This window comes from Polyodon spathula, chromosome 10 (genome assembly GCF_017654505.1).
Source record: "Polyodon spathula isolate WHYD16114869_AA chromosome 10, ASM1765450v1, whole genome shotgun sequence".
NCBI lineage: Eukaryota > Metazoa > Chordata > Actinopteri > Acipenseriformes > Polyodontidae > Polyodon > Polyodon spathula.
Genome location: NC_054543.1, coordinates 18867476 through 18894485, shown reverse-complemented (window position 1 = coordinate 18894485; position 27010 = coordinate 18867476). Strand labels below are relative to the sequence as shown.

The window sequence follows — 27010 nt, the reverse complement described above, 5'->3', positions numbered from 1 at the left end:
CATTATTTTTTGTAAAAATAAATAAATAATTCTTTAGTGTTAAAATGTTGTCTGGGTCGTTTTTCATCTGGTATTGATAGATGGACCTCACATTTAACTGAAAGACTCCAGATTGAAGTGACACGGTTCTGTTTCACGCTTTGCCACAGAGACCACTAGAGCCAGCAGTACTGTTTACCAGCGTAGAAAGCGAGTTTTAAAAGTTAGGTGGGCAAACCCTACTAGGTGTATTTGGCTACCTGTCTTGCGCTGTGACAGTTCCTCCTCCTCGTTGTTGGCAGAAGGTGAGGCACTTCCGCTCTGTGACTGCTGCCGGATGACGTGGCTGAACGGCAAGAGCAGCACTACCGGCGGCAGACTGTGAGACAGCGAGCAACTCAAAATTGGTCACTGACATAGCCAGGTAGAAGAAACGGGGATAGCTTGAATTGCACTGGAACCGGATTCTCTTGAATGCGTTTCTGAAGCACGATGAGGACGATCAGGGTAAAGCTGGTGTTGCTGTTTGTGCTGTCCGCTGTGGATATGCTGTTGCCAGTCTGGGCGGATGAACACGAACATACGGTAAGGAGAGCTGGGCCGACCTCGGTTGTGCAGAGTGGGGAGTATGGCTGACAAAATGTCTGTGTTTTAACACGTACGGTGTCTCTGAATTAAGGGGATAGGTACAACGTGAGAAAACTAGGTCCGAGGAGATACAGCAGCTCAATTTGGGAATGTTACATGATATACGAGTCAATTTGAGGATTTGAAAGGTCCCAAAATATAATGCCTAGCTAGTGCCCTGTCACTCGGTTTTCATTGATCTCAGAATACTTACTTTAAAATAAACTTGCAAGATCTGCCATTCGAAACAGACATTCTTCTCTAGTGTAATAGTAACGATGTGATGGTTAGATGCGCTGAGCATGTAATACACAATGGCATTATATTAAAACAATTTCTGATCAAGTGTAGGTTTGTCTCGTCTTGGCACGGTTCTGACGGTATATCCGGTTGGTAAGGCCTGCAGGACTACAGTACATGCAGGCATTTCTTGTTTTGAGCAGTGGACGCTTTTTTCGAGGGGATTTTATGAAACTTACCATGCAGGAACCTTTCAATATATTTTATAATGGGAATTATTCAATTGTTGAACCCTGAAAACACCTGCCAGTTAATCCTATGGAAGCAGTTTATTGAATGTACTGGCAGTGGTGGTGCATTAAAATGATATCGCTTACAACGACATGTAAATTATATAATATTTCTATCGATTATGCAGACTTTTTTATTATTTTTTTAATGAACGTGTTAATGCTATAGAGATTTGCAGTGTACACATTTGGCTTTGTGTATCTGAATGACATCTATCTATATTAACATGTTATAATTTAGTAACACATACATGATTAACCTGCCTATGTAACACATTAATTTTTGCGGGTAATCAATTATTATGACTACCATCAGTGTGATCTGTAAAATAACGAGAACTAAAATTGTGAATTCTAACTGCCAGAGAGGGTATACGGTGTCATTACCTAGTACAGCAACTAGGCAATTTAGAGAAAGCTTTATATTGCAGATAATTGTTTCTAAATGTAACCAATTTAAGTACATCATGTATGCCATTTTACATTCTTCAGCAATCCGTGTCTCAAAGAACCAGTTGTGTGTCTCTGGATCTCATCATTTTCTGTATTTCATGTATAGCAACCTTTCCCTTTAATTATTTTGCATTCACTGCATTGTGAGGGTCTGTTCATTTTATTTACTGTACATTGGTAGAAGTTTGATATGTTGTTTCAAAGAGTCTTGAGATTCTGTAAATAAAAAATATGATCGTTTAGTTTAGTAATTGACAGGATATGACCTGTCAGAGTATTCTGAGCACTGTTATAAGGTGCTACATAGATTTTATATAAAAGCAGCATTGTTCCATAATGTTGTTTCTACATCCTTGTACAGAAGGTCAATTTATACACTCCAAACTTAAAATTCATTAGTTACTTTAATGCCTTCCTTGAAATCTGCTTTACACTACATTGATCTCCTGGTACTGTGTTGCAGTGTGAAGTTATAAATTACATCTTAATAAATTTAAAAAGTGATTTGTAATTGCTTTCCAAAATTGATGTTTTTTATAATATTTACTGTAATGAAGAGAGTGTTCTTTTCAGTATGGCAACTCATGTATTTAGGTTTGCTTATCAATTTTTTATTTCTTCATCCCTAAACAGTTTCCACACTAATGTTAAGTAAACTTCCTTGTCAATTCATGCAGTGTACACAAGAGGACAAAACTGCCCATCGACAAACATTTTATTAAGTATAGTGTTTGTTTAAAAAAAACATTCAGCTGCATCAAAGATTGGAAATATTTTTGCTAAAGATCGCTCTGTCCAGTACAAGGGAACAGTTCATGTGTTTATTTACACTTATTTATGTTTTATTTTATTTTATTTATTTTTTTGGTAATTCACTGATTGTGAAAATAGAATGTCTTTAAAAGGTGGACATAAAAAACGAAATATTCTACAGTTTAGCATTTACTGTTTTTCAGGTCAGCATTTAATATTTAGGAACATGTGTTGTATAATAACTCTTGAGAAAACTGTCCACTTTTAATCTGACAATGCTATACTTTTTGCTTTAATACATATTTTGTTAATTGTGAAATACCTATTTTTTAAGTTGTAAAATAAGCCATTTTTTTACTGTGAAAAGAACCACAGACCTACTCATGTGCTTCTCAGCAAATCAGTAAGTTATCTGAAGCCATGCTGATATTTACAGGTTTCTTGTTTTTCTTTAATCTTGGTAACAGTCTTACAGAGAGAAAGGAGATTCAACAGTCTGACTTGCAATGTATTTTAGGGAGCTGATGTGTTATTTTGTTATTTAATAAGTTGTGTATTAATAACTGGAATTTATATAATTGGACATTTCAGTCTGGGCCAAGTGTGCGTCACTTTAAGGAATTGTGTTTGTCAATTATGAGTGTTTTTATTAAAATTAATTAACTTTGATTTCTGTGTCTCTTTTAGTATACAGATACAGAAGAAGTTGTCTTGTGGATGAACACAGTTGGACCATACCATAACAGACAAGAAACATACAAGTACTTTTCACTGCCCTTCTGTGTCGGGACAAAAAGGGCTATTAGCCATTACCACGAGACACTAGGAGAGGCTCTCCAAGGAGTTGAACTAGAGTTTAGTGGGCTGGATATCAAATTTAAAGGCGAGTCAAAAACAAAGTGAAAATATATATGATCTTGGGAGTAAGGAATTCAGTAAGATTGTTTCTTATGTCCTGATTTTAATTAGGGATGCACCGAATCCATGATTCGGTTTTGGATTTGGCCTGAATACCTACTTTTTGAGCAGGGTTCAGATTCAGCCGAGTACTTAGGATTCGGTGAATCGAATCCTACATCCGTTCGTTCATTTTAATACATCCCTCCAATGTGTGCAGTTCTTCTTTAAATAAGACACAAATCCAGTATTGAAAATAATTGTTGTACAGTTTTTAATAACAAGAAAATGTTTTATGAACTCTGTCGCAGCTCTCAACTCCTTAAATTACTGGTGGTGCTCGCACTAAACACAAGCAGCTGCTGAATGCAAACATGCCCCCGTATGCAACAGCACATTCACATCACACTTTTCATGGATTAAAGTAAATGGGGTAAATTTTGGCTCCTGACCAATTCTTCCAGCGGCTCACATTTGTGGGCACAAACATTCTGCAGCCCTGGAACAAACATGTAAACACTGTTACAGTTAAAAAAGATAACGGGCTCCCGAGTGGCGCATCCAGTAAAGACGCTCTGCATGAGTGCAGGATGCGCCCTATAGCCTGGACGTCGCCGGTTCGAGTCTGGGCTATTCCACAGCCGACCGTGGACGGGAGTTCCCAGGAGGCGGCGCTCAATTGGCTGAGTGTTACCGGGGGGTTTAGGTCAGCCAGGGTGTCCTTGGCTCACTGCGCACCAGCGGCTCCTGTAGTCTGGCCGGGCGCCTTTGGGTTTGCCTGTATGCTGCCCAGAGCTGCGTTGTCCTCCGACTCTGTAGCTCCTGGGTGGATGCATGGTGAATCCGCAGTGTGTAAAGAAGTGGTCAGCTGACGGCACACGTTTCGAAGAACAGCGTGTGTTAGTCTTCGCCGCTCCCGAGCCAGCACGGGTGGTAGTGGTGAGCTGAGCCTAAATAATAATTGGGCATTTCAAAATTGGGAGAAAATAGCAAAAAATAATTGGCAATGGCTAAATTAAAAATAAATAAATAATAATAAAAAAAATGTAACTGGTGGTTCAGTCATATCCAACCAAAGATCAGATGAGTTTTTCAAAACAACCTCTGTGTGGGTTACTATTATATTTACCCCTTAAATTTGTTCGACGTGACATATCAGTCAAATGTGACAGGTGGGGCATTTCAGTATTCAGTCAAACAAACATCAGTGTTGCACTTCATGTGCTCCAGACACAGATTGGGCTTTAACACCTCTGCTTCAAACAACCCTATATAAATGTTTCAGTTGTTTTAGCAGTTGTCATGTTGATATCGATCGCAGCTATTGGGGCAAGTAGATATTTGTTCTTGTGAGAACTGCTCAAGTGAAAAGCTCATCTATCAAATACACATTTCCAAACTGTACTCCATAACAGGTAGCCTTTTCTCTCATGAAACTGATGGCCATAATATATTTGCTGTAGTGGAGATTTATGCAAGATACTGGTTAAAATAGCAATACAATATGTTACAAATTACAAGGTATATGTGTCATCATTTTTTGTCTAGCCTAATGAAAAATTGGTAATGAACAACTTTTTTTTTTTTTTTTTTCCCCACAGGTGAGGTTCTGCAAACAACATACTGTGAAATTGAGCTGGATAAAGGAAAACGAGAGGCCTTTGTTTATGCCATAAAGAACCACTATTGGTACCAGATGTATATCGATGACTTGCCAATCTGGGGTAAGGCTGTCTATATTCTGTGCAAAACATTCAAAAAAATTCAGTATATTTGTCAAATTGTACTAAATGTGTTTACGCTCTTACTTGTGCAGGTATTGTTGGAGAAGCAGATGAAAATGGAGAAGATCATTACCTGTGGACCTACAAGAAACTGGAAATCGGGTACAACGGCAATAGAATTGTAGATGTGAATCTGACAAGTGAAGGAAAAGTCAAGCTTGTGCCAAATACAAGAATTGCAATGTCTTATTCTGTAAGTAGTGGTCAAATCTGCAATAGAGTAGTAGGCTGCAGTAACAGTATCTTGAATCACAATCTTTTTTTTTTTTTTTTTTTTTTTTTTTTTTAATTTTTCAATCTTCCTAGGTCTAAAATTGTGGACAAGAGAGTGAGATTCTTGTCCAAAATGAAGTGTAGTCGCTTTCCACCCACATAGATTCCTTTCTTGCCCACATTTGATGAGGGCTATAAGTGCATCAGGTCCCTTGATTTCTGATCTTCAATCTTCCTAGGTCCTAAAAACTTGTGGGACCAAGAGAGTGGTGAGAATTTTTCCCTTGTCCAAATGGAAAGTGGTAGTCCCCCCCGCATTTCCCCACCCAACAAAATAGATTCCCTTTCTTGCCCACATTTGATTGTAGACTTAACACCTCCTGTCTGCTCTATATACATTGAGAGCATAGAGAAAGATTCAAATTACAGCGGCACGCGACCAGGAAAATGGAAAGGTTAATCCCTTTACAGACGTTTGGTGTTTTTCTCAATCAGAAAGCTTAGCAGGGAGGTATTCATAGGTCAAAAATAGGAATTGTACCATACTGTATCCAAGGTGTACCAAAATTACAACATATTTGTACAAATATGTTAAGTACAAGATACATTCTTTTTTTTTTTTATTTGAGATCATTCTGTGTTTGCTTAGTTAAGCACAGAAAACAAAAAAACAATACAGCTTTTCTCCAAGTGCAAATTTAATAAATGCACTGCAAAACAAGACTACAAACCATTTGTCCATGTAAGAGCTTTCCTGCTACAAAGCGTCTTTATGAACATTTCTAAAAATTTATTAGATTTATTGTAAAGTTTATTATATTTAGGAAAGCAACCTGCTCACCTTGCTGCAGAAAGTACTGAAAGCATTACTAGGGGTGGGCACAAATATCAATATTTTGCTATGATACGCGTAACACACTAATCAAGTTTATTTTATATTAAGATACAACAAACCCCATACATACCAACCATTGTTAGTCTTGTAGGCAAACGCCACACAAAGTATTATTTAACCATTTTATTCCACTGATTGGCGTTTCTTTGATTCAGTATTTTTGACAAAAAATTTGTCACTGGAACATAAAGTTTAAAGTTTTGTAAGTTATCGATATTTAGTTCTCTTTTGTTGTTTAGGTGTCGAGACACAACTAGATAAGGGCAAAGGGCAAAATTGGACAAAAGATAGTGGCCGGTTATATTTATATATATATATGTATATATATATATGGATTCGGTGCTATATATATATATATATATATATATATATATATATATATATATATATATATATATATATATATATATATATATATATATATATATATATATTTTAATTTTTTTTCTTCCATCTAGAACTTGCTCGCAAGGTACCAAGCACTGTTTTACATGCTGCATTAAGCACTATTGGGATTATTGTGAGATATGTGCATGCGTCAGTGTGGTTCATTACATTTTTTCCTTGGATTACTTACACTTTTATTAATGTCTTTTTAAAATGTGAACTTTCGGTATTATAAATGAGATGTACTTTTAAAACATCAAAACACGTCTTAAAATAATGCAGAATTCAGCATGACACAGTGCTAAATACTTTTAGATGTGTATACGAACATAAGATGAAATTACTTCCAGATTGGCTAGCCTGCGCAGTGAATTATAGAAATATCAGTTTTGAGGTGGCTGATGATGGCATGGAATAGTAAAACAATATAATAAGACCTTGTTTTTTTTTCCATGGATATTGTGAAGCAAGGCTAAGTTAAAGTAAGTTATTGCTTTTCTGTTATAAATATCTGTTAACTTTGATGTGTATGTATGTTTCAATTGTGTTACTAGATTTTTCAGTGTTTTGAAAGACTTTGATATTATTGATATATCGCTATCGAAATACGTGCACGATATGGATTTACATTTTTCATATCGATGCACATCCCCAATTATTGCTATATGAGTTAGTGATATTGGTACTAACCTGTTGCCCTTTCCAATTAATCTGGAGAATCACTTTTCAAATTATTATTAAATGTTGCCTTGCTAATTCTTATTCTATACTATAACTTTTGACTTATTAGTCATACTGATAACTTTGAATTTGCAGGGTTGTGCAAGGGATGCATGTTACTTACATGCTTGTTAATAATCCACATTTGTTTTTTAATTAATTAATTTGTATTTTTTAAACCTGTAGCAGGCACAGTAAATGAATTAATCGACATGAGACAATCTAAATTTCAGGCTACTGTTTGAATACTTTGACTGTGTACAGGGCTACAAAGTATGCCGTCTAACTACTCCAGCCTCTAGATTTCAAAGAACAATAATGAATGGACTTCTATTTCAAGATACTGTGGGTTAAGATTGAGAAGTAGACTGAGGAATGTAAGGTAATCGTGATGTTTAGGCCTACAGTACTCCATGCCTTTGGAACTCCTAACACTTAGCTTAGTAAAGTACCTACTGCTAACAATTGTAATAGTATCAACAGTTTATTTGTCTACAAGTGCCAAACAAAAATGAAATATTTACTATGGAAGTTGTTTCACCTTTACAGGACTACCACAGGATACTTGTCTATTGCCACGTTCTTATTTTTCCCCATGTGTGTCCAGTCCTATGTAGGCTCACATCATTTTATTTATTTATTTTTTGTTATGTATCGCATCTCATAATGCTAAACAACATGATTTAGTGTTTAACTCTTTCAGGACCAAACATTTTGCAGTGGGATGTGCCCCCAGGACAAGGTTTTTTTTGGCTGTAGTTGACTCTCTTCCCATAAAAATTCACTACATTTTTTTTTTTTTACAGTAGCATCTAGGAAATGGTGTCCTTTTTTCAGAACTCTGGAAAATTAGAAAGTACTTTGGAAACCAAACACAATATTCTAATACTGACAATACTTCCTTTAATTACAAGACATTGTTTCAGGGTCTTTGTAAGCAGTAGTGGGCACTGCCCTAGATTTATGTTCTTAAAAATAACTTATTTTACAAATAAAATAAGTTATTCATTTCATTATTATCAGTAATAAGGAAAATAAACATACCTGGTACATTTAATTCATAAAATAGTATCTGCCCATTTCTTGTTCTAATATAATTATAATTCAAATACATCAGATTTACAGTGTTACCTTTTTTTAATCAATAAAAAAAACTATCCAAAAATGAAAATCAGTCCCCCTCCTATCCAATGATATGTGTTTCAAGACTGCATTGCAAAGTATGGTGGCCCTGTAAGTAATGAAAACGAGGTGCTTTTTATCTACTGACACATGCAGTGACCCTGACCACCTACCACCCCCACACACACACTGTGGAGAGCAGCAGTCAAGACAAGTTTAGTATACACTATGGTAAATCCATTAAAGGTGAAACAACTTGCATATTTTTATTTGGCCTCTTATGGAACCTTATCCCTTACTTACAATTTGCAGTGGAGCTGCTTACACATAGACAGCAACATAGACAAAGACTGTGTTTCTCTAACAGAACAGTGAATGGTTTCTCCCAGTCTGTTCAGTAACCTCCAACTTGCAGGGCAAAATATTTCTGAGAGGACACCATTTTCTGCATGCTGAGCTAGCACACACATATTAATTACTGGTTGTCTGGTTGAAAAGATTGGGTGTAAATGTAAAGTCTTTGATAATTTTCAAGTACTTTTTGTGAAAGGTGTGTTGGTCAACTTTTTAGGAGAAAAAAAATTATATATATATATATATATATATATATATATATATATATATATATATATATATATATATATATATATATATATATATAATATATAATTTTTTTTTTTAAACATCTCGGCTTGAATGTGACTTGGATACAGTTGATATAAGAAAACATCTCATTTTTAAAGAGTCTTGCAATGCCACAATCCTTATTAATTTCTCATTTAAAGAAACATACTTCAATGCACCATTGTCATTCATGATTTTCTTTTTATGTATTTATTTATTTTTATATACAGGTAAAGTGGAAAAAGTCAGATGTAAAGTTTGAAGACAGATTTGACAAGTATCTCGATCCATCTTTCTTTCAACACAGAGTAAGTATTTCTGAAGAGTTGTGGTCCTCAAAGCCCTGCCTGAGTGAAGTTTACCTTATCTGCAAAATACTGATAGAAGTTGAATAAGACAGTTGTTTGAGCAACACATACTTGTGTTCTTTTTAATTTGAATGCAACCATTGTTTAGGGCCAATTATGAGATAACTAGTGAAGATTACATTTATGTAGTAAACAAATCTCAAGAGGTTATGAGGGAGGGAGTACAGTGCACTGTAATACCTGCCATACCTAAATCAAAGAAAATACTCACACATTGGGGCAAATGGTCTTAAAAGGCATTCAAATGCATCTTGTATATAACCCATTGTGATGTGATATTTTTTTATATAGATTCACTGGTTTTCAATCTTCAATTCCTTCATGATGGTTATTTTTCTGGTGGGCTTGGTTTCCATGATTCTGATGAGAACTTTACGGAAAGATTATGCAAGATACAGCAAAGAGGAAGAGATGGACGATATGGTCAGTGTATTTACAAATTCATTTCATCTACTGCATGATGGAGATTAGTGTTTGAATCTTTTGAGACAACGGTGACTTTTTTCTTTTGTTTAATCCATACAGTACCTGCTCATCTGGCTTGCAATGCTCAGTCAGTTTGTTCATTAGTGATATGTTAACGATGGCTCCAATGCTAAATCTTCTAAAAGTGTGCTGTGTTTGTGTCCTGACTCAGGATCGGGATCTGGGGGATGAGTATGGATGGAAGCAAGTTCATGGAGATGTTTTCAGGCCATCCAGTCACCCCCTCATGTTCTCTTCTCTGATTGGATCTGGCTGCCAAATCTTTTCAGTCTCCATGATTGTTATTATTGTAGCAATGATTGAGGATCTGTATACTGAGTAGGTACCAATGTCTTTAACATTTCTGCATATTACTGTAGTCTGTGAACTTTACTCTAGTAACACCATCTCAAAGACTTGTCTTGTTGTATTATCTTTGCATATACTGTTGATGTTGCAAATTCTTTCAGAGCAAACTGAATTCTTTTTAGCTTTTTAATGTTATGTTTTTGTAGTATGTTTGTTTCCTTGATGTCAAACCCGCAGCAAACACTAAGGGATGGTGCATGGCGGATCAGGGATGAACTGTTAAATTAATTTACAAACCACAAGTTAAATAAGAATTAATTTACACCAAATCATATATACTTAAGACATTGCACAGTGTTATTTTTATATATGTGTGTGTGTGTGTGTGTGTGTGTGTTTCAGATATGCAATTTTGAAAGAATTACACATTTTAGCAAACATGTTTTTTCTTTTAGATATCTCGTACTACAGTAGGTAAATAAATCTGTTTCCAGGGCTTGCATTCAAATAGTTTTGCACTTTTGTGGTTTTACCAGGAGAGTCACCACCTCTTCAGGACCATCTTTCTAATCCTGTCAGTAACCAACCAGCTGCTTCCCAGAATAACTGATATATATCTCAAATTAGATGAAAACAAACACATTTGAAAATTCTGAGAAGAAAAAAAAGCTGGCATCTCGTATGCAAGCACAGGTGACATTTGAATTACAAAATGAACAAAACTATTTCTTAAAACAACACTTGGAAAGTGTCCTAAAAAACACACACACACAGGGAACACAGGGAAAAAAAAAAAAAAAAAAAAAAAAAAAAAACAGGATTACTTCACTCCCAAATAAGTGGCACATTTGTTTTCAGGCATATTTTTGCATGAAATATTATCAAACAAACCTAACTGGCAGTCATTCCAATGAGCCCAGTGTGAATAGGCTGACTGGTTTGTGGAGAGCAGCAGTCAAGACAAATTCAGGCAGCTTTCTGCTCAGTTGGAACGGCAAATTAGCCCAGTCCACCCCATTGACCTTGATCTGGGAGTGACCACCTGCTTGCTGTAGAGCGTTCAATCAGGCACATCAAATGAGCTGTTTATGAAGCTCTAGCTGTTTAGAAAACTCCATCACATGTTGTGCAAGAGCCAGTTCCTTTGGAATTGCAAAATCAGAAGGCACTGTGAAAGTGAACATCCATAGATTCTTTAACAAATCTCATACCAGAACAAATCAATGATGAGTTTGTATAATGCATAGGTGAAACAGGGAATAGCAACTAGTCTAATTCCAAGGCTTAACAGATTGAGGGAACTGAATGTTAGCCTAAACAAAGAAGGATTCAGGGCTAAAGTTTTGAAACCCTGACTGGAGTTGATGAATTTAACCGTCGTCACGATTTCAAACACAGCACAGATACCAGGACTAGAGAACGCAGTGGGGAGGGTAAGGAATGTGTTGTCAAGCCACATGCTTTTTTGTGTCCTTTAAGACCTGGTTACAGACATTCTTGGGTCAGCCAGCTACTAGAAAACAAACATGTTTGAGGATTGATTTTACCCCTCCTTAACTCTTTAGTTTTTTCTTGCTAAAATTACAGTATATAGTTTTTCTCATGTTGGTCTGGTTTTCAATTGTAGTTCTAAAATAAGTCCCTAGATGGCAGGATCTGCTGGCAACAGAATTAGTCCTGCTTATTTTTATGTCTAGATTAGAAAATTATTTTATGCACATGCTAGTTGATTTCTTTTGAGTTTTTGTTTAAATGCGTGTGCATTTAACCTGTCTTGTGGTACTTTTAATCACGCTTGTTCTGAAATTAGAGGAAACTAAAAGGGGCTTTTTGCACTATTATACTATTGTAGACAGCACTCTAAATAAGCTGCATACTGGGTGTTTTACGCATTGAAAAAATAGGAATTGCTCATGTTCATGTTCAAATTGAAATATCTTGCTGCACAGCCTTAATCTGCATGTTATCAAGCTTTAAGTACTCTGTTGGTTCCTGGTGTCTCATTTGTCAATTGTGAGTATACTCCATGCGGCAGCTAGAGAATGGATACTAGAAACACTGGGACCACTAAAGTTATTGTAGCCTGCTTGGGAATTGCCACAAACATGTGACAAATAAGTCTGGGTTTTTAATGCAATCAAAAAAAAAAAAAAAAAAAAAACTTGCAATGCATGTTTCTGGTTGGCTTTTGGAAGGTAAATATAGTATTCTGTGTTTGGAGAGAGTCTAGATGCTTTATATTGCTATAGCAAGACAGTCAGTAAGGAATACAGTATTATTGTTTCCTTGTAAACATATACTATGTGCATGCGTGTCTTTTGTTCAGTATATTATATCTGTAGCATTGGAATTACAATAATACATGTTCTGTTTCCTTCACTGCCATCTTGTTTGTGGTTAATAAGCAAATAAGAATAACTATTGTTTATTGTAAGACCAAGTTTTTGTACAGCAGTTCAAAGGGGGGGAAAGGGGGCCTCCTGAGTGGCACATCCAGTAGAAGTTGACATTGTAACTTTTAAAGTATTTTTTGAAACGCGTACAGTATACATATTAAATGAGGAAGAATGGTGCATGCGTAAAAAATAAAAATAAAACATCGGTGAACTAATGCCTGACGACTGACTCAAGGAAGGGTGAGGACTGAGGATGTCCTAAAATGGACACTACTGGAGTTTCTAACCCTGCATTAACCCTCCAGTAATTCATACCCATGCTTCTTAACCCATCTGTAAATTTCTGAAGCCAACCACCAGGGGGCAGTAAGAATACTTGTGGGGACAATATTACTGTATTTAATACATTTTCTCAGATTTACACATCTACTGATAAATTATATTCAGCTTGGCAGCCATTTATATCCCTGTATATACTAAAACTCTTTATTTGGTGATTATTATTTCTTTATTTTATTTATTTTTGATAACCAGTAAAGAAAATAATTTAAAAAAAATGCTAATTGCAGTTTCAGGACGGCTGTGTTTACATTTTAAAATATTATATAGTAATTCTTAAAGTGGGCTGAATTATACTGTTTAATTCTATAAATGTATTCTTGCTCCCTTAGCCGTTTTCAGGTTAATTCAACATTTGTTAAAATTCTAATGTTTAGTCTTCGTTCCACTTGCTTACCTTGCAGGAGAGGGTCCATGCTTAGTACTGCTATTTTTGTCTATGCTGCAACATCACCAGTAAATGGTTATTTTGGAGGAAGCTTGTATGCTAAACAAGGAGGTAAGATTATTGTACTTATTTTTACTAAAATCTTACATTTCGGTTTCTGCGGAGTCAGCGCCCCTGTTTGAACGAAAATACGAATACTTTTGATTTATTCCAGGTATATGTGTGAGCGCCATTGTACTGGATTCCTGTCGTGGGCTATTGACACCAAAAGAAAAACTGAGTAGGAATTTGAACAGCAGTTACAAATCATGGTTATATAATATATGGTTCTGACAAGGCACACTGAAGCAGTTAAGTTTATGTACTGATTACAGTTTTAAAATCCATATAAATCCCGTTCTTGGTATTTTTGAAATATTAACTTTTTATGTAATCTGTATATGTTAAAACGATGGCACAAAGAAAAATTAGCTTTTTGGATTTTGAGAACAGTAGTATGCCCAAAGCACTGTTACGAAATGTTCTTAACACTCTCATTCTTTAACATTGCATGGTAACAGAAAAGACATTGTGACTAAAGGCTGAAGGAAGAAGTAAACCTTTTTTTAAAAATGTATGCATAATTTGTTTTTTGGTAACGCTTTATATTGTGTGGCATACATTACTATTAAATAGCTATGCAATTGCGTATTAAATTCATGTTAAATTAATATTTAATAAATATGCAGTAGCTAGTTTCTTGCTAAATGTTAACCAAATGTAATTGCATATCATGTCCATTTATGTTACATTTTGTTACCCTTAAATATGTAATAATTTCAAATAGTTTACATGTTTTTAATTGAAAATACAGTTAATCTGACTTCAATGTTAATGGAAAGTAACAAGGAATTATTGAACCTAAATTTAATATCAATTGCATATCTATTAAATATTAATTTAACATTAATTTAATATGCAATCTATTTAATATTAATTTGTGTCACACAATATAAAGCATTACTGTTTTTTTTTTTAAATGTTTAGCTAGTTCTGGTAGCTGTGTACATTATGTAACCAACACAACAGATTAAACCCCAGAGAATTATGCACAGAAAAAATCCAAATTATGCAAAGTTATGCGGTATCTCTGTACAACTATGTACAAAGCAACAAAAGTATAGTGCAGTTGTAGGTTCTTCTCTCTACTCTTTCCGTAAGAGAAAGCCTCCGATCGGACAGGACAAGATTATACAGCGCTGAGCATCAGCTGTATTTGTTACTGCATTTATGTTTCTGAAAGCTAATGTTTTCAAATTCTGGTTTGTATTTCAGTCAAAAACAGTATTTTTGTTTTGTTAATCCCTGCCGTTCTTGTTTTTTCTCAGTAAACAAAGTGGCATAAAAAACATTTCAAGTAATAGCATTACTGATTCCTTTTTTTTTTTAAGCTAAACAAGCAAATGAAAAATGTGAAATTTAAATGTGGGGAAAAAAATCTTGTGTTAAATTCCACTTAAATTATCATGACAACATAAAACAAAACATCACAACACATAATATTTCCCTTGCAAGTTAGACAAATGTTGGAAAGAATGAGGTATTTTGGAGTGATCTACCTTCATCTGTATCCCCCACTTCTGGCTCACTTCCCAAAACTTCAGTCAGTAGAGATTACTGCTGCTTGAATTGTGTGTGTGCATCCTAATCTATACTGTTTACTTCTCACTGCCAAAAACTTTATAAAGAGCAGCTGAAAGATCTTAAGATTTGTTAAGTATTCCCTATGAACCACCTCATCTTACAGAGTGCCCTATTAACATTTTCAGTGACTCATTCTCCACACATGTCATGAGAATGTAGATCTCCAGTATTGTATTCTGTGATCTCAAGTAGCAAACAGAGATTCACGTCATTAGAAGTGCAGCATTGATGCATATTCCAGTCTGTCAAGTTGTGCCCTTCTGTAATAAGATGAACATTGACTTGTATAATATTAGTATTTATTTAGTCATGATTAGCCATTCACTATCTGCTAAAGATTCCTTAACTAGATATCCTAATAAGAAAATGAGTATTATTTAAGGATAAAAAAATCAAATCCATTGTGTTTATTACAGGCAGAAGATGGATAAAGCAGATGTTCATTGGGGCCTTCTTGATTCCTGCCATGGTGTGTGGAACTGCGTTCTTCATCAACTTCATTGCCATGTATTACCACGCCTCAAGAGCTATACCGTTTGGGACAATGGTGAGTCAGGAGGGGAAAGAAAATACTGTCCATTTACAGTCACAGTGTTTGCAAAATAGTGAGGAAAACAAACAAGTAAAATCTCCTTTTTGTTCTTTTAACAATCCCCAAGCTACACTATGAATTATAATTCATGTCTATGAAATAAAAGCAAAGAACCAAACGGAATAAAAGGGGAATCATTGTCAGTGATGCTAGTGGGCTGGATAGCATTCCTTTTTAATAGCTGTTTTTTTTTTTTTTTATGACAAGAACAAAATAAATTAACAACCCGTTAAGTTTGTTAGGCACTGGAGATAAAAATGTTAGAAGTTATTCCTGGTTTGCATAATTCAATACTTTGCATTGTGGTTTCAAACTGTTCTGTGCTTAAAAGGTGTTATGTCTCTGACTGGCAAGACGTGCTGTTAGGAAAGTGGTCTGTAAGTGCTTTTACCTCTCATTGGATTGCCAAATAAAAATTTTTGCTGTGCCGTAGATGTCTGAATTGCAGTAGTTTCAATAAGAGATTCAATTAAACATTGTGCGGTACTATTGCATTAAATCTTTTCCGTTAAATGTGTCTGAACTCACTAAGATTTGTATCATGAAGGCAATATTTTGAAGACAGGTGTTCTTTTGTAAGTCTAGCTATATGTAATGGGTGGTGTTGACGTGGGGATGCAACTGTTTCAACATTTACTACTTTAAACACTGATTATACATCGTCTTCCACAATTCATCTTATCACTTTGTTATTCTCTTGGCTGTGCTGTTTACCCAGGTGTATGAGCTTTATAGCAGATGTCTATCACTCATATCACTGCACTGTACTGCCTCCTAATTAAGAAAGTACATGGGTGTGGAGATTAAATTGTATAGCTTTTATATAGCATTCAAGGTAATTTTAGCCAAGTGGAGCTTGGATAGCCTTCGTTTATTTTGCAGAGACAGCCTGAATCCAGTTCAGTCATACATTCCCTCAATTGTCAGTTCTACTGCTAAAAGAGTTATTCTAGCCATGTAGTTCTAACCAAAGCCTTGATGACTTGCATAAGTTGCATGGGTACATGTAGTTTTTGTTTCCAAAGTTCCAGTTCTACTGGCTAACTATTCCCTTAATTGGATACTAAGAATACCAGCTGCTTCCACCTCAGTACCTGCACAGGACTGGGCACATTTCATAAGCCACACAAAAAGGAATTGTCAGTTAAATGTTTTTGCTTTTTCTTTTATGCCAAATTCATGGTACCAGTGCATGGTACCTTCTGTTATTGAAATACCTGAAAATAGGCCTTAGCTGTACTTCAGCTTTTTAAAGGGTGTCAAGTGACTATTTACTACATCAAGTACTGTACAAAGAATTTAGGCCCATAGACGATTTAATATTTCCATCAGCGGCAAGCTGTATTACTGTTAATATAGTAACATTTTATTTTTACAGTGAAGTATTTTGTATTTCATTGCTGAACAAGCACACACTTCTTGAGTTTACTTAAGAGACTAGCTGCCACATTCCATGAAATGTGGGCACATTTATTGCTGTGCAAGTTGTAACACACATTTCAGAGAAGATCAAGTTGAGGAATCCTTAACATTTTTATTTTTTGGCATAGATAGTTTTGACACCTGCATTGCACCAAATTTGTACCACCATTTAGATAATATTGTGCTTGTTTGTGTCATCTACTGTTCATTTTGAAAGTTACTAAAGCCTATTATTATAGTTAGAACCTATCTTTTAACAACATCTTTGCAAATAACTATTGAAACAAAGATGTTTAAGTGGCCTGAATTGGTCAGATTTTGTTTTCTACAGACAATAATATTCTTGCCTGCAGTGTAACTTTTTGTATAATGACATTCCTTAGCAGTTATTGAGGGTCATGTGACTCATAGCACCAACATTATTGTTTGTCCAGGAGTCATTGCAAGTAGGTCTGAGTTGTAAGAACATAGTAGATTGAGGTATACCAAGCCTTAGTTGTAACTAATGTGTACAAAAGTATGTACTTCAATTAAAATTTTAAAAAGTTACAAAAAAGACACTATTCAAGCCAGTGAAGGCTTCATTGATTTTTGGTAGCATTCTTACTAATTTAGTACACAATAATACATGTGTATATATTTAAGTACAGTACAGTAAGGTTAGACTGCCTACAGTGAAGTAGTGAAATTCAGAGCAGCTAAACATGTAGAAAGACTGCTTGATGTTGCTACTTGACCGTCACTCTGGCTTCCAAATGGCTTAAGATAAGATATTGATCCATGACATGTAGAAGGAATACATGTATCCGCTGAGCAAGCATCCACAATGTCACATTTCTTGGTAAGTAATCCAATTTGCTCTCTGGATAGCTGACAAAGGGCAATTCTGCCTTTTAAGTGAGAAACTACATTCATATTTTTTTGTGAAGTTGCACTTTGTCAGATGTGGGCAAAGCCTACATTTCTGTTAATAGCTTGAATGTGGCTGAATCTCAATTCTGATCATTAAAAATGTGTAAGTCAGGTAAAGCCAACCTAAACCTCAAGCTTCCTGTATTTGCTTATAGTGGCATATCTCTTACCCCCCTGGTGACTGGTGTTCTAGTGCAGGGGTCGGCAAGTGGCGGCACATTTGAGGTTTGGTGGCGGCTCCTTCTGAGTTTCTTTATCAATGTATTGCATTTAAAAAAAAAACAAAAACATTAATTAGATCACGTGGAAGTACGTAATCAATGTTTATGCGGTAACTGTATGCGAAGTGCTGAGCCAGTGGAACGACAGAGGTGAAGTTGGCCAAATGAAATAATTTTTTTGTTTTAATTTGTTAGAGGAATGTTTTTTTTTTTTTTTTTCCTTGATGGGAGCAAAATGTACAATTTTTAATAACCACATGTAATTTTAAATGGGAATAGATTAAACCTGCATGTATGTGTTATGGCTGCTTTTGGTGGGAATCCACGCACCTTCAAAATGCTATTTGAGCACTTATTTTTCATTGGAGTTTTTTTTTTCTTTGAAAGTAAGTGAAACCCATTTAAATAGCTATTTATCTTTGCTGTTGCACAGATTATTGTTAAGCACTGTTTGAATTCTGTGTGGTTTTACATTGTGAATTCTGTGTGGTTTAATATTGTTGACTGAAAAGATGATGGCAGCGGTATAGCAGTAATGTCTTTGTTCAAAGATTTCCTTTTTAATAAATACAGTATAATTGTACTTTATGATTTGCCCAGTGTGTTTCTGTAAGTACGTTGGTATTGCACAGTTATTACAACCTGACAGTTGAGTTAAAAATAGATCAGTTTTGTTGGTGGCGGCCCACAAGCCACAGCAGCCCATGGTTACATTGACGTTGCCAACCCTTGTTCTAGTGGATCATGTGCCAGCCTTTAGAGCTGTTATCTAGTGATCCACTTGTCCAATTGTGATCAGACTTTTGTAAGACATTCTTTAACACATGTTATTGATTGTGTTGGAATATGGGGTAATCTTAAGAGCTATCTGTTTGTCTAGCATATGTGGTCAAGTATATTGTAGATGGACCTACTTTTTCATGTTACTGAGGATACAATTCCCATCTCTTGCTGGACATCAACTCGCCAGCAGTTGCTGGAATTTTCAGGCAGTATTAGGTAGCCCATGTTGCAATGATTTAAAATGTACAGCAATGATGGGGGATGTGCTTTTAAGTGAAGTTAAAGCTGTGTCAACACAACTAGACACAGTATATTTTATTTATATGAAACCCAGTAATAAAATTTACTTTTTTAAAATATAACTGCTAAGGATGGATTTCTAAAACATAAAGCTCTTGACCTCTCATCATTTAGTAAATAAATAAATAAATAAATAAATAAATAAATAAATAAATAATTTAATGTTTTCCAGACCTGGCTAAATACTAAAATGAACACTGAGCAACACTAATAGTGTTTCTAATCTGCAACACCTAGTCGCTCTTGGTGTCCGTTACATACACAGGGTACTGTGAATATATAAATATGTATTTGTCAGATGCACTGCAATTGTTTTCAAGCAGCCTTATCTGTTTTTGCAGGCTTCAGTGTGATCGTGGGTCTATCTTAGCTCCACTTCAGTAGGAGCACAGCAGAGATCGTTGCTTTTTATATTCACCCACTTTATAGCATTGGACAGTAGTAATTCTCCTACTGACACTTGTATAAAAGGGGGATTTGTATGAACGAAGAGATTAGGTGCTGTTGACTGATCGTAACTTATTTTACATCTCAGTGTTCTAATAAGCTAAACAAGTGCTAACCTGTTTCATCTCTCCTTTAATCTGTTGAAGATCTGTTGGTTCTTATATTTTTATAGTTTGGAATATGCAGAGCTCTCTGTTGCTGCTGGTTCCTCGTATCAGATCACTTGCTTTGCTGTAGCTAATGTTCACTCCAGTGTTCTAGTAGCAATCAGGCCGTATTAACTATTGCACTTGAAGTGATTAAAAACCAGGAAGAAACTGTTTGATTTCTCGTAACCTGTGAAAACAAGCAAAGAACCATGGGTCTTCAACACAAGACAAGTAGGACCAGTGATCATGCATTCGTCTGCTGCATCCAGGTACCTTTGCTGTACAGCACATGAATTGATTAGAAACCAGGTAGCAGCAGAAACTAAATCGATAACCCTTTGTGTGTTGACAGGAGTCCTGCTTACTGTACATTAAACATTATATCTTTATGAATGTTTAGTATTGTCATTATGGAAATGTATTTCTTATGATCATAAGATAAGGATTAATACGACGGATTGTTTAATACAGGCAGTCTAAGATGAAATACTGAGATTATGAATAGCAGTTAACGTTTTCCTTACTGAGCTTTAAAGAAGATTCCTTAGGTTGGCATTGGTTTTGTTGATAACTAGTTGGTCTGTGTAATACATGTGGGCATCTGGAGTTTGTTTTATTTAGTTTTACCTCAGTTTACCACTTATCCGCTGGTAAAATTCCTGTTGTCTGTGTTTTATTAAATCTGTTTGATAGTCTGCAGTAATTTCATGTTTTCTATCCTGCCTCAGCGAGTTTGGTATACTGAAACTCTTCATCATATGTTGGCCTTTATATAGATCATATGAACTAAAAGGAAGAACTAAATACCTAATAGAAGAAAACAGGAATTCAGACAGACTTAACGGACACACACAATCGAAAGAAGTTGCTTATGCAGTTGAATTGGTGTTTTAAATGTAAGTGATAACTGATTTGATTGTTTCAGGTTGCTGTGTGCTGTATCTGCTTCTTTGTGATTCTTCCACTGAACCTGGTTGGAACAATTCTAGGCAGAAATTTGTCTGGGCAACCCAACTTCCCATGCCGGGTGAATGCTGTGCCACGTCCAATCCCAGAGAAGAAATGGTAAATATGCACATAGCCACGTCTTGTTAAAACAGTATCTGTTTTTTATTTGTTGCGATTGTCCCATTAACTATTAGTTAAACAGACCTGTGGTCTTTCCTCACCAGTCCTGGGACCTTGCTTGTACAGGGAACAGCCATTTGGACAGTAGTGTTATACTTCGGAATTAAACTAGTACAAGAGAATTTTTTGGCCAGTCAGTTTTGAGGCTTTCATTACATACTTGCAATCTGAGGGGTGGTTCATATAACTCAGAGGAATAGCAAATGCTGCTTGCTTACTTTTAAAATATTTATTAGAAACACATCATGCAGCTAGAATTGTGAAATTTGTATTCCAAAAAAGAGTACAAGTGTTCTATAGCAAAAAATAAAACACTAATAGAAAACACTGATTTTAATACAGACTTTTTCTGTGACCTCTGCTACTTGGCATCATCATCAATATGCGCACAAACCACCTTTTTTAAGTTAGCCCCAGGACTTTCTGTGAAACTACTGACTCCACATATCCCTTGTCTTCTTTACTGAAGTCTTGCACCAGCTGTAAGCAGACTGTATGCATGAGATACTTTACCATCTTTGATAGACTATCCCTGATCGATGATTTCTTGAAGGAGCATTACCTTACACGAGGCACTTGCTTCTGTGTTTTAGCGGCTATTAACCATTGGTATGCAGAAGCCTCTCATTCAGTGTGTATTTTTCCTAGATAGTAAACCACCTGAAATAACATTGCAGTGACTGGAATGTAACCATATTCAATCTTGTTCTGTTTGTTTCAGGTTCATGGAGCCAGCTGTTATTGTTTGTCTTGGTGGGATTCTGCCATTTGGCTCTATCTTTATTGAAATGTAAGTTATTTACAGGTTTTTGCTTGCAGTTATTTGTAAAAACAAACAAAAAAAAAACGTTCAGTTAAGCTTATTTCTGCTGCTGTTTTTTCATGTAGGTATTTCATCTTCACCTCGTTTTGGGCTTACAAGATCTACTATGTCTATGGCTTCATGATGCTGGTCCTGGTCATTCTCTGCATTGTGACAGTCTGTGTGACCATTGTGTGCACCTATTTTCTGCTCAATGCCGAAGACTATAGGTGGTAAGTAGTATTCTTATGCAAGTTGAAAATAAAACTGGGTTATGATCATTTTGTTATGGGAACAAATTTTAACAGCTTTTAGCTTATACATTTTATTTGGGGGGGAAGGGTGGGATACATTAATACCTCCACATCCAAACACACTTTCATTCCACTAATGCTCGTCTGGTTCCTCAAAACTTTGCCTTAACCCTACAGTCCTATGTCGGACCAGGTCCGACATTACAATTTTCCCTTTCCAGTCCGATGTCGAGGCCCTGTCATCAAAAAGACATCAAGCACAGGTCTCTAATCATTTTTTTCTCTGGAAAAAAAGGTGAGAAAACCTTTTGTGGCAGAGCAGAGTTCTGCCCTTTATAAATTGGCAGTTATGGGGTTAAATTCCCCTACCTGCCTGGGTTTATTGTGTTCAGGTGGTTGGGGTTGATTAGAGTAATTAATGATCAATCAGCACCCAGCCACCTGACATAAAAGGAGACCTCAGCTTCCCATTAGGGAGAGGAGGGAGCTGAGGAAGCAAGCTGGTGTTTGTGCTTGCTGTTTTTGGTTTTGTGTTTTTTTTTTTTTAATTCTCATCCAGTGAAGGCATCGCCCAGCCTGGAAACCTTTATTTTTGCAAGTCTTGTTTTGTGTCTTTCTATTTTTGTTTAAATTCCCTTGTTTTGGCCCTTGTGCCCTGTTTTTGTAATAAAAGTATTATTTTTTTGAACTGCAGTCTGTCTCTGGGCCTCGATCCACTCGCCAGCATGTCACACATTTCAGTTTAGATATCTACAGAAGTACTTGGCCAACTGTGATAAAACTTGGAATGGGCGATCTTCAGAAAATAATGATTGCAGTGGTGGAGGGATGTGTGCATTCCAACACTGCTCATGAAGTATTCACCACTTTCCCTTAGCCAAGGACACACGATAGAGCTGTAAAGAATTCCGTCACTGGACCAATCCAGTTACTTTGCTGCTTTAAACCAAGAAAGGCAAAATAATTCATACATTTAAGAAAAACTAAAGATGTATTTCATAAAAACCCAGGAGGCTGGTACATTTCTATTTAAAGTTATGACAATGGTTTTAATATTTTTTATTATTATTATTAATACAGGCAATGGACAAGCTTTCTTTCTGCAGCCTCAACTGCAGTCTATGTGTATATGTATTCCTTCTACTACTATTTCTTTAAAACAAAGTAAGTGTACATTAAGATACCATTTTATTTGTTCAGGTGTTTGTTGAGAATGTATTTAAAAGTAGATGAATGTAACACAGATTATGCTTTTAGGTAACATTTCAACCAAGAAAAATAAACTAGTAGGAAAAATGCAGTATGTACAGCTAGCCAAAGGGTTTTGCAACACTATATAAATAACTGATTTAAACTAAGTTGAAGTTGAATGACACCTGCTGAATAATGTTATTTTAGCATATTGAATTGCATACCGCTTTGTAGTTTTCCATATACGTAACAAAAAAATGACAAATTTGAAAAAAAATGAAAAATGTGACACTGTTTTATTGTAAAGCATAAGTTCTAACAATGGAGCCTATTACCACAGTTTGAATCTTAAATTTATCCCTGATTTAATCTTTGACTCCATGTTAATTCAGCTAAGGTAGTCCAAGATTAAAATTAAGCAGGGTCTGTGAAACTAGCCATCGATGTTGCTATAATAAGAATCAGGGATCATTTAAAAATGTCTAATTGTCAAACATTTCCTGCTTAGGATGTATGGCTTGTTTCAAACATCATTCTACTTTGGATATATGGCAGTGTTCAGCACTACTTTGGGGATAATGTGTGGTAAGTTAAACCATTTAAAGGCCAATTTAAAAATAAAAAATAAAATATATATGTATATGTGTCTGTCTGTCTTTCTGTCAATGTCTCTCTCATGTGTTGTGTCAGTGGATATATATCTTACTAATATTGTTCTACCTTAATATTTACTAAAATAGAGAGAGATCACTTCAAATTCTCGGTTGGTTAACTTTGGTGATTGTAGCTAACAGAATAAAATGTCTCCACCATGCAGATCCATTCACTAATAGGTCTCATGTGCAGTTTTCTAAGAAACACACTTCCTACATTCTTTCGTCTGGTTAGTGAATGTCTGTCTCCAGTCTGTCTCCGCCCCTTCACTGGCTTCTCCTGTCAAAAAGCAGTCAGCCGCTTCCCGATTGCCTGACATGCTTTCATCTAGTAACATAGTGTGACCCAGAGGATACTGTGGGTGAGGGGACGTGACCCAGGAAGTTCAAGTATTACCTAATTTCTGTAAAAGGCAGAGAAAATTGAAATATAATTTAGTCTAAGGTAGTACCAGATATAATGGTTTAAATAAAAATATATGTTTACTGTATTATGCTTCTTTCAGAACTGCGTATTTGAGACATGTAGCTAATGGAAATGCTAAATAATTAAGATTTGTGGAATTATTTTACTAGCTCCAGTTACCTGCATTTTATTTAATTATTTTTTAAATAAAAGCACAGACACTGGTGATGAGGTGTGATGAGGTAAAGTTGAGCAACAGTAGTGTCTCCCCTCCATGACAAGTAACCATTCTTAACATTGCCCTACACAAATCTGATCATTTAAAATGTTGGCACTCCACAATGGGTAATATTCTCTTGTTATATATAGCTTTATTTATGTTGTCAATACTAACTAGCTGATGTTTCTTGGTAAAAGTTAGTCTGTTTTAATTACAAAAGCCAAAAGAAAAGATTCTGAGTGGTCCCTGTTGATGGTGTAAAGCAATATTAGGGTGTCCCTTGTGCTCTTTGTGGACGATTGAGGACTTTCCCCCATGTTTATAGGCCAGTGCTGCTGCCACATCAGCAGCTGCAGTACCTGGTATTCATTTAAGTTAACCAGCCAAGCATATGAAGTGATGCAGGGTACTGTATTGGCAGGAAAATGTTCTTTAATCATTCTTGCTTTTAATTCTGAACAGCTGTAGATAAAAGGCAGTCTAATGTAGACGTGGCAGTCTTAACTATAGCTTTGGTTATATGTGTTCTACAAAAGGTGTTCCATGATGTCCAGTCTTCAGGAGCAATAGAATCCTGCTGTGTCAAATCTACAAAGGTTCCTTGTATAATTGCACTAGATTTTTATGTTGACTAAAAACAATAATCAAAAAAAGAAAAGTTGCTTTGAACCACACTAGTCAGCTAAGAAAGTAACAGATTTCTTAAACGTTTCTTACATTTATATACAGTGTGTTACAGTGAACAGTACAATACAAATATTGGTGTATGTTCATGTAGCATTTTTGCAGTCTGTTTTGATGTTTGCGTTTCTTTTTTTTTTTAAACTGCTCTAGTTTTCTCATATTCAATAAATGTAATGAAATTAATAATTTTAAAATGATTCTTTACAGGAGCTGTTGGTTTCATGGGAACAAGTGCCTTCGTTAGAAAGATCTACACAAATGTGAAAATTGATTAGTAGAAGTGACAGCACTGGGAACTGTGGATCATTGTCTGCTTTTCTTACTGGGCAGGAACTTGCACAATTCATTTTGCAAGAGGAGGTTGGGTATATTACTGGGTACGTTGTGGGTCTCTATTGTATGGATGACTTAAAAGAAATATCTATTTCCATCGATCCTGAGTTCTTATTGACTGCTTTCAACAACTTTTCATGAGAGAAAATGCTTGGGTTATATGCAGTAGGCATTTACAATACAGTGCTAATTTTCCCCCAAAAAAGTAACTCCATTAATGTTGAATTGTCTAGCTCTCTTCAGTGAAGAGGACAAACAGTTTATTGAAAGCATTTTGTTCTATTGTAAGAGGGAAACTTGGCTGTTTAAACTAGTTGACCTGGAGTCTTTCTGGTGTTTTATTTTACCCAGAAAGCCTTAATAATTCTAGTTTCAGTAACCATTGCTAAAGTACTGTTTTTTTGGGGGTTTTTTTGCTTTTTGTTAACACTGGCTACTGCATGTAATATGTCAGCTTTGACTATAGCTGGACCAGTGCCATTTCCCTGCCTATTTGTCTTCATATTAATTATCATATTATTTAAGTCCATCCATCCAAAGGAAAAGTTGCATTTAGATCAGAAAGTGTGTTCTGCCCGACAATTTACTATACAGCTAGTGAACAGAGGTTACTGTTAGGACTGGTGAATTTGTTTTTATTAGATAGTTTGAAGTCTGTGATGTTGTTTTAATTGGATGTCTGATGTGGCCCTCTTTTTCCACTTTTTTGTTTTATGTTTGGTTTTGAATGAAGGCGTTACTTAAGAAATTGTATGGATGGGATATTACATGTATATAACCTTCAAGCAGTGGAACTTGAGGAGCAGCACCCATGTATTTGGATGTACAGATTTATTACAGAGTACTTTTTCGTAAAATGAAATATTCCGTAAACAAATGTGTGTGGGGTTTTTTTTTTGGGTGGCTTTTTGTCATCTTTCTCACCGCTGCATGAACATTGAACTTCATCATAATGTGTGTGTGTCATGCTTTTTTTGTTTCTTTCAAAAACACAATTTTTACTTTTTTGCTGAAACAAGTAAGGTAGTGTTCTGTACAAGTGGAAGTAACCATATCTGCTTCCTTTCTGCAAGCTACAGTAATAGTACACAAAACATTTGTAATTGTCATGTAATCTTGTAATGCCATTTACACTATCACTTCCTAAATAATGTGTTTTAAAGTTTTGTAAATACATTCACAAGCAGAGTTGTTGTTTGTTTTGTTTTTGTTTTTTTCAAATGCAGTGTTTACCATCTAAAGTGAATGTATGATACAATGTCTTAGAGTAAAAAACTGAAAACAGGCTGTAAAAAAAAAAAAAAAAAAAAAAAAAAACTACATCTTTAAAAATTACACATTTTACTTGGCCACATTTTGATACAGTATCTGAAAGGTGTTCAATACTGTTTCATATTTTTAGTTTTAATTTGTAATAGATCATGTTAATAGTATCTTTGTAACAGTCTGTGAATGCAGACAGTCTATTGTCTGTATTCAGTTCTTGCACTAGTATCTTGCTAAACTGATTTAAGACTTCTGCAAGAAAAAGGGCAAAATAACAAATGCTGATAACCCCTGCTGAATCATGCTCAGTAGGTG

The 27010-nt window shown here is 35.5% G+C and overlaps 1 protein-coding gene across 1 annotated transcript; it reads left to right on the top strand.

Annotated features, from left to right (window-relative positions):
- The first annotated feature begins 307 nt into the window (after positions 1-307).
- LOC121321891 (transmembrane 9 superfamily member 3-like) lies at positions 308-26302 on the top strand. The gene is made up of 15 exons (XM_041261232.1): positions 308-564; positions 3030-3225; positions 4841-4963; positions 5056-5216; positions 9215-9292; positions 9644-9775; positions 9990-10156; positions 13266-13360; positions 15349-15479; positions 20684-20823; positions 21608-21676; positions 21775-21921; positions 23023-23106; positions 23642-23718; positions 25304-26302. Exons 1-15 carry the CDS (start codon positions 472-474, stop codon positions 25369-25371), a joined length of 1761 nt encoding a protein of 586 aa, XP_041117166.1. The 5' UTR covers positions 308-471; the 3' UTR covers positions 25372-26302.
- Positions 26303-27010: the final 708 nt, after the last annotated feature.

What these genes read in the sequence shown, in the direction of transcription:
- LOC121321891 (XM_041261232.1), top strand. Translation starts at nt 472, where the DNA reads ATGAGGACGATCAGGGTAAAGCTGGTGTTGCTGTTTGTGCTGTCCGCT. An exon ending in ATTGAGGATCTGTATACTGA is followed by an intron (nt 10,157 to 13,265) that starts GTAGGTACCAAT and finishes CTTACCTTGCAG; the next exon opens with GAGAGGGTCCATGCTTAGTA. An exon ending in GGCTCTATCTTTATTGAAAT is followed by an intron (nt 21,677 to 21,774) that starts GTAAGTTATTTA and finishes TTTTTCATGTAG; the next exon opens with GTATTTCATCTTCACCTCGT.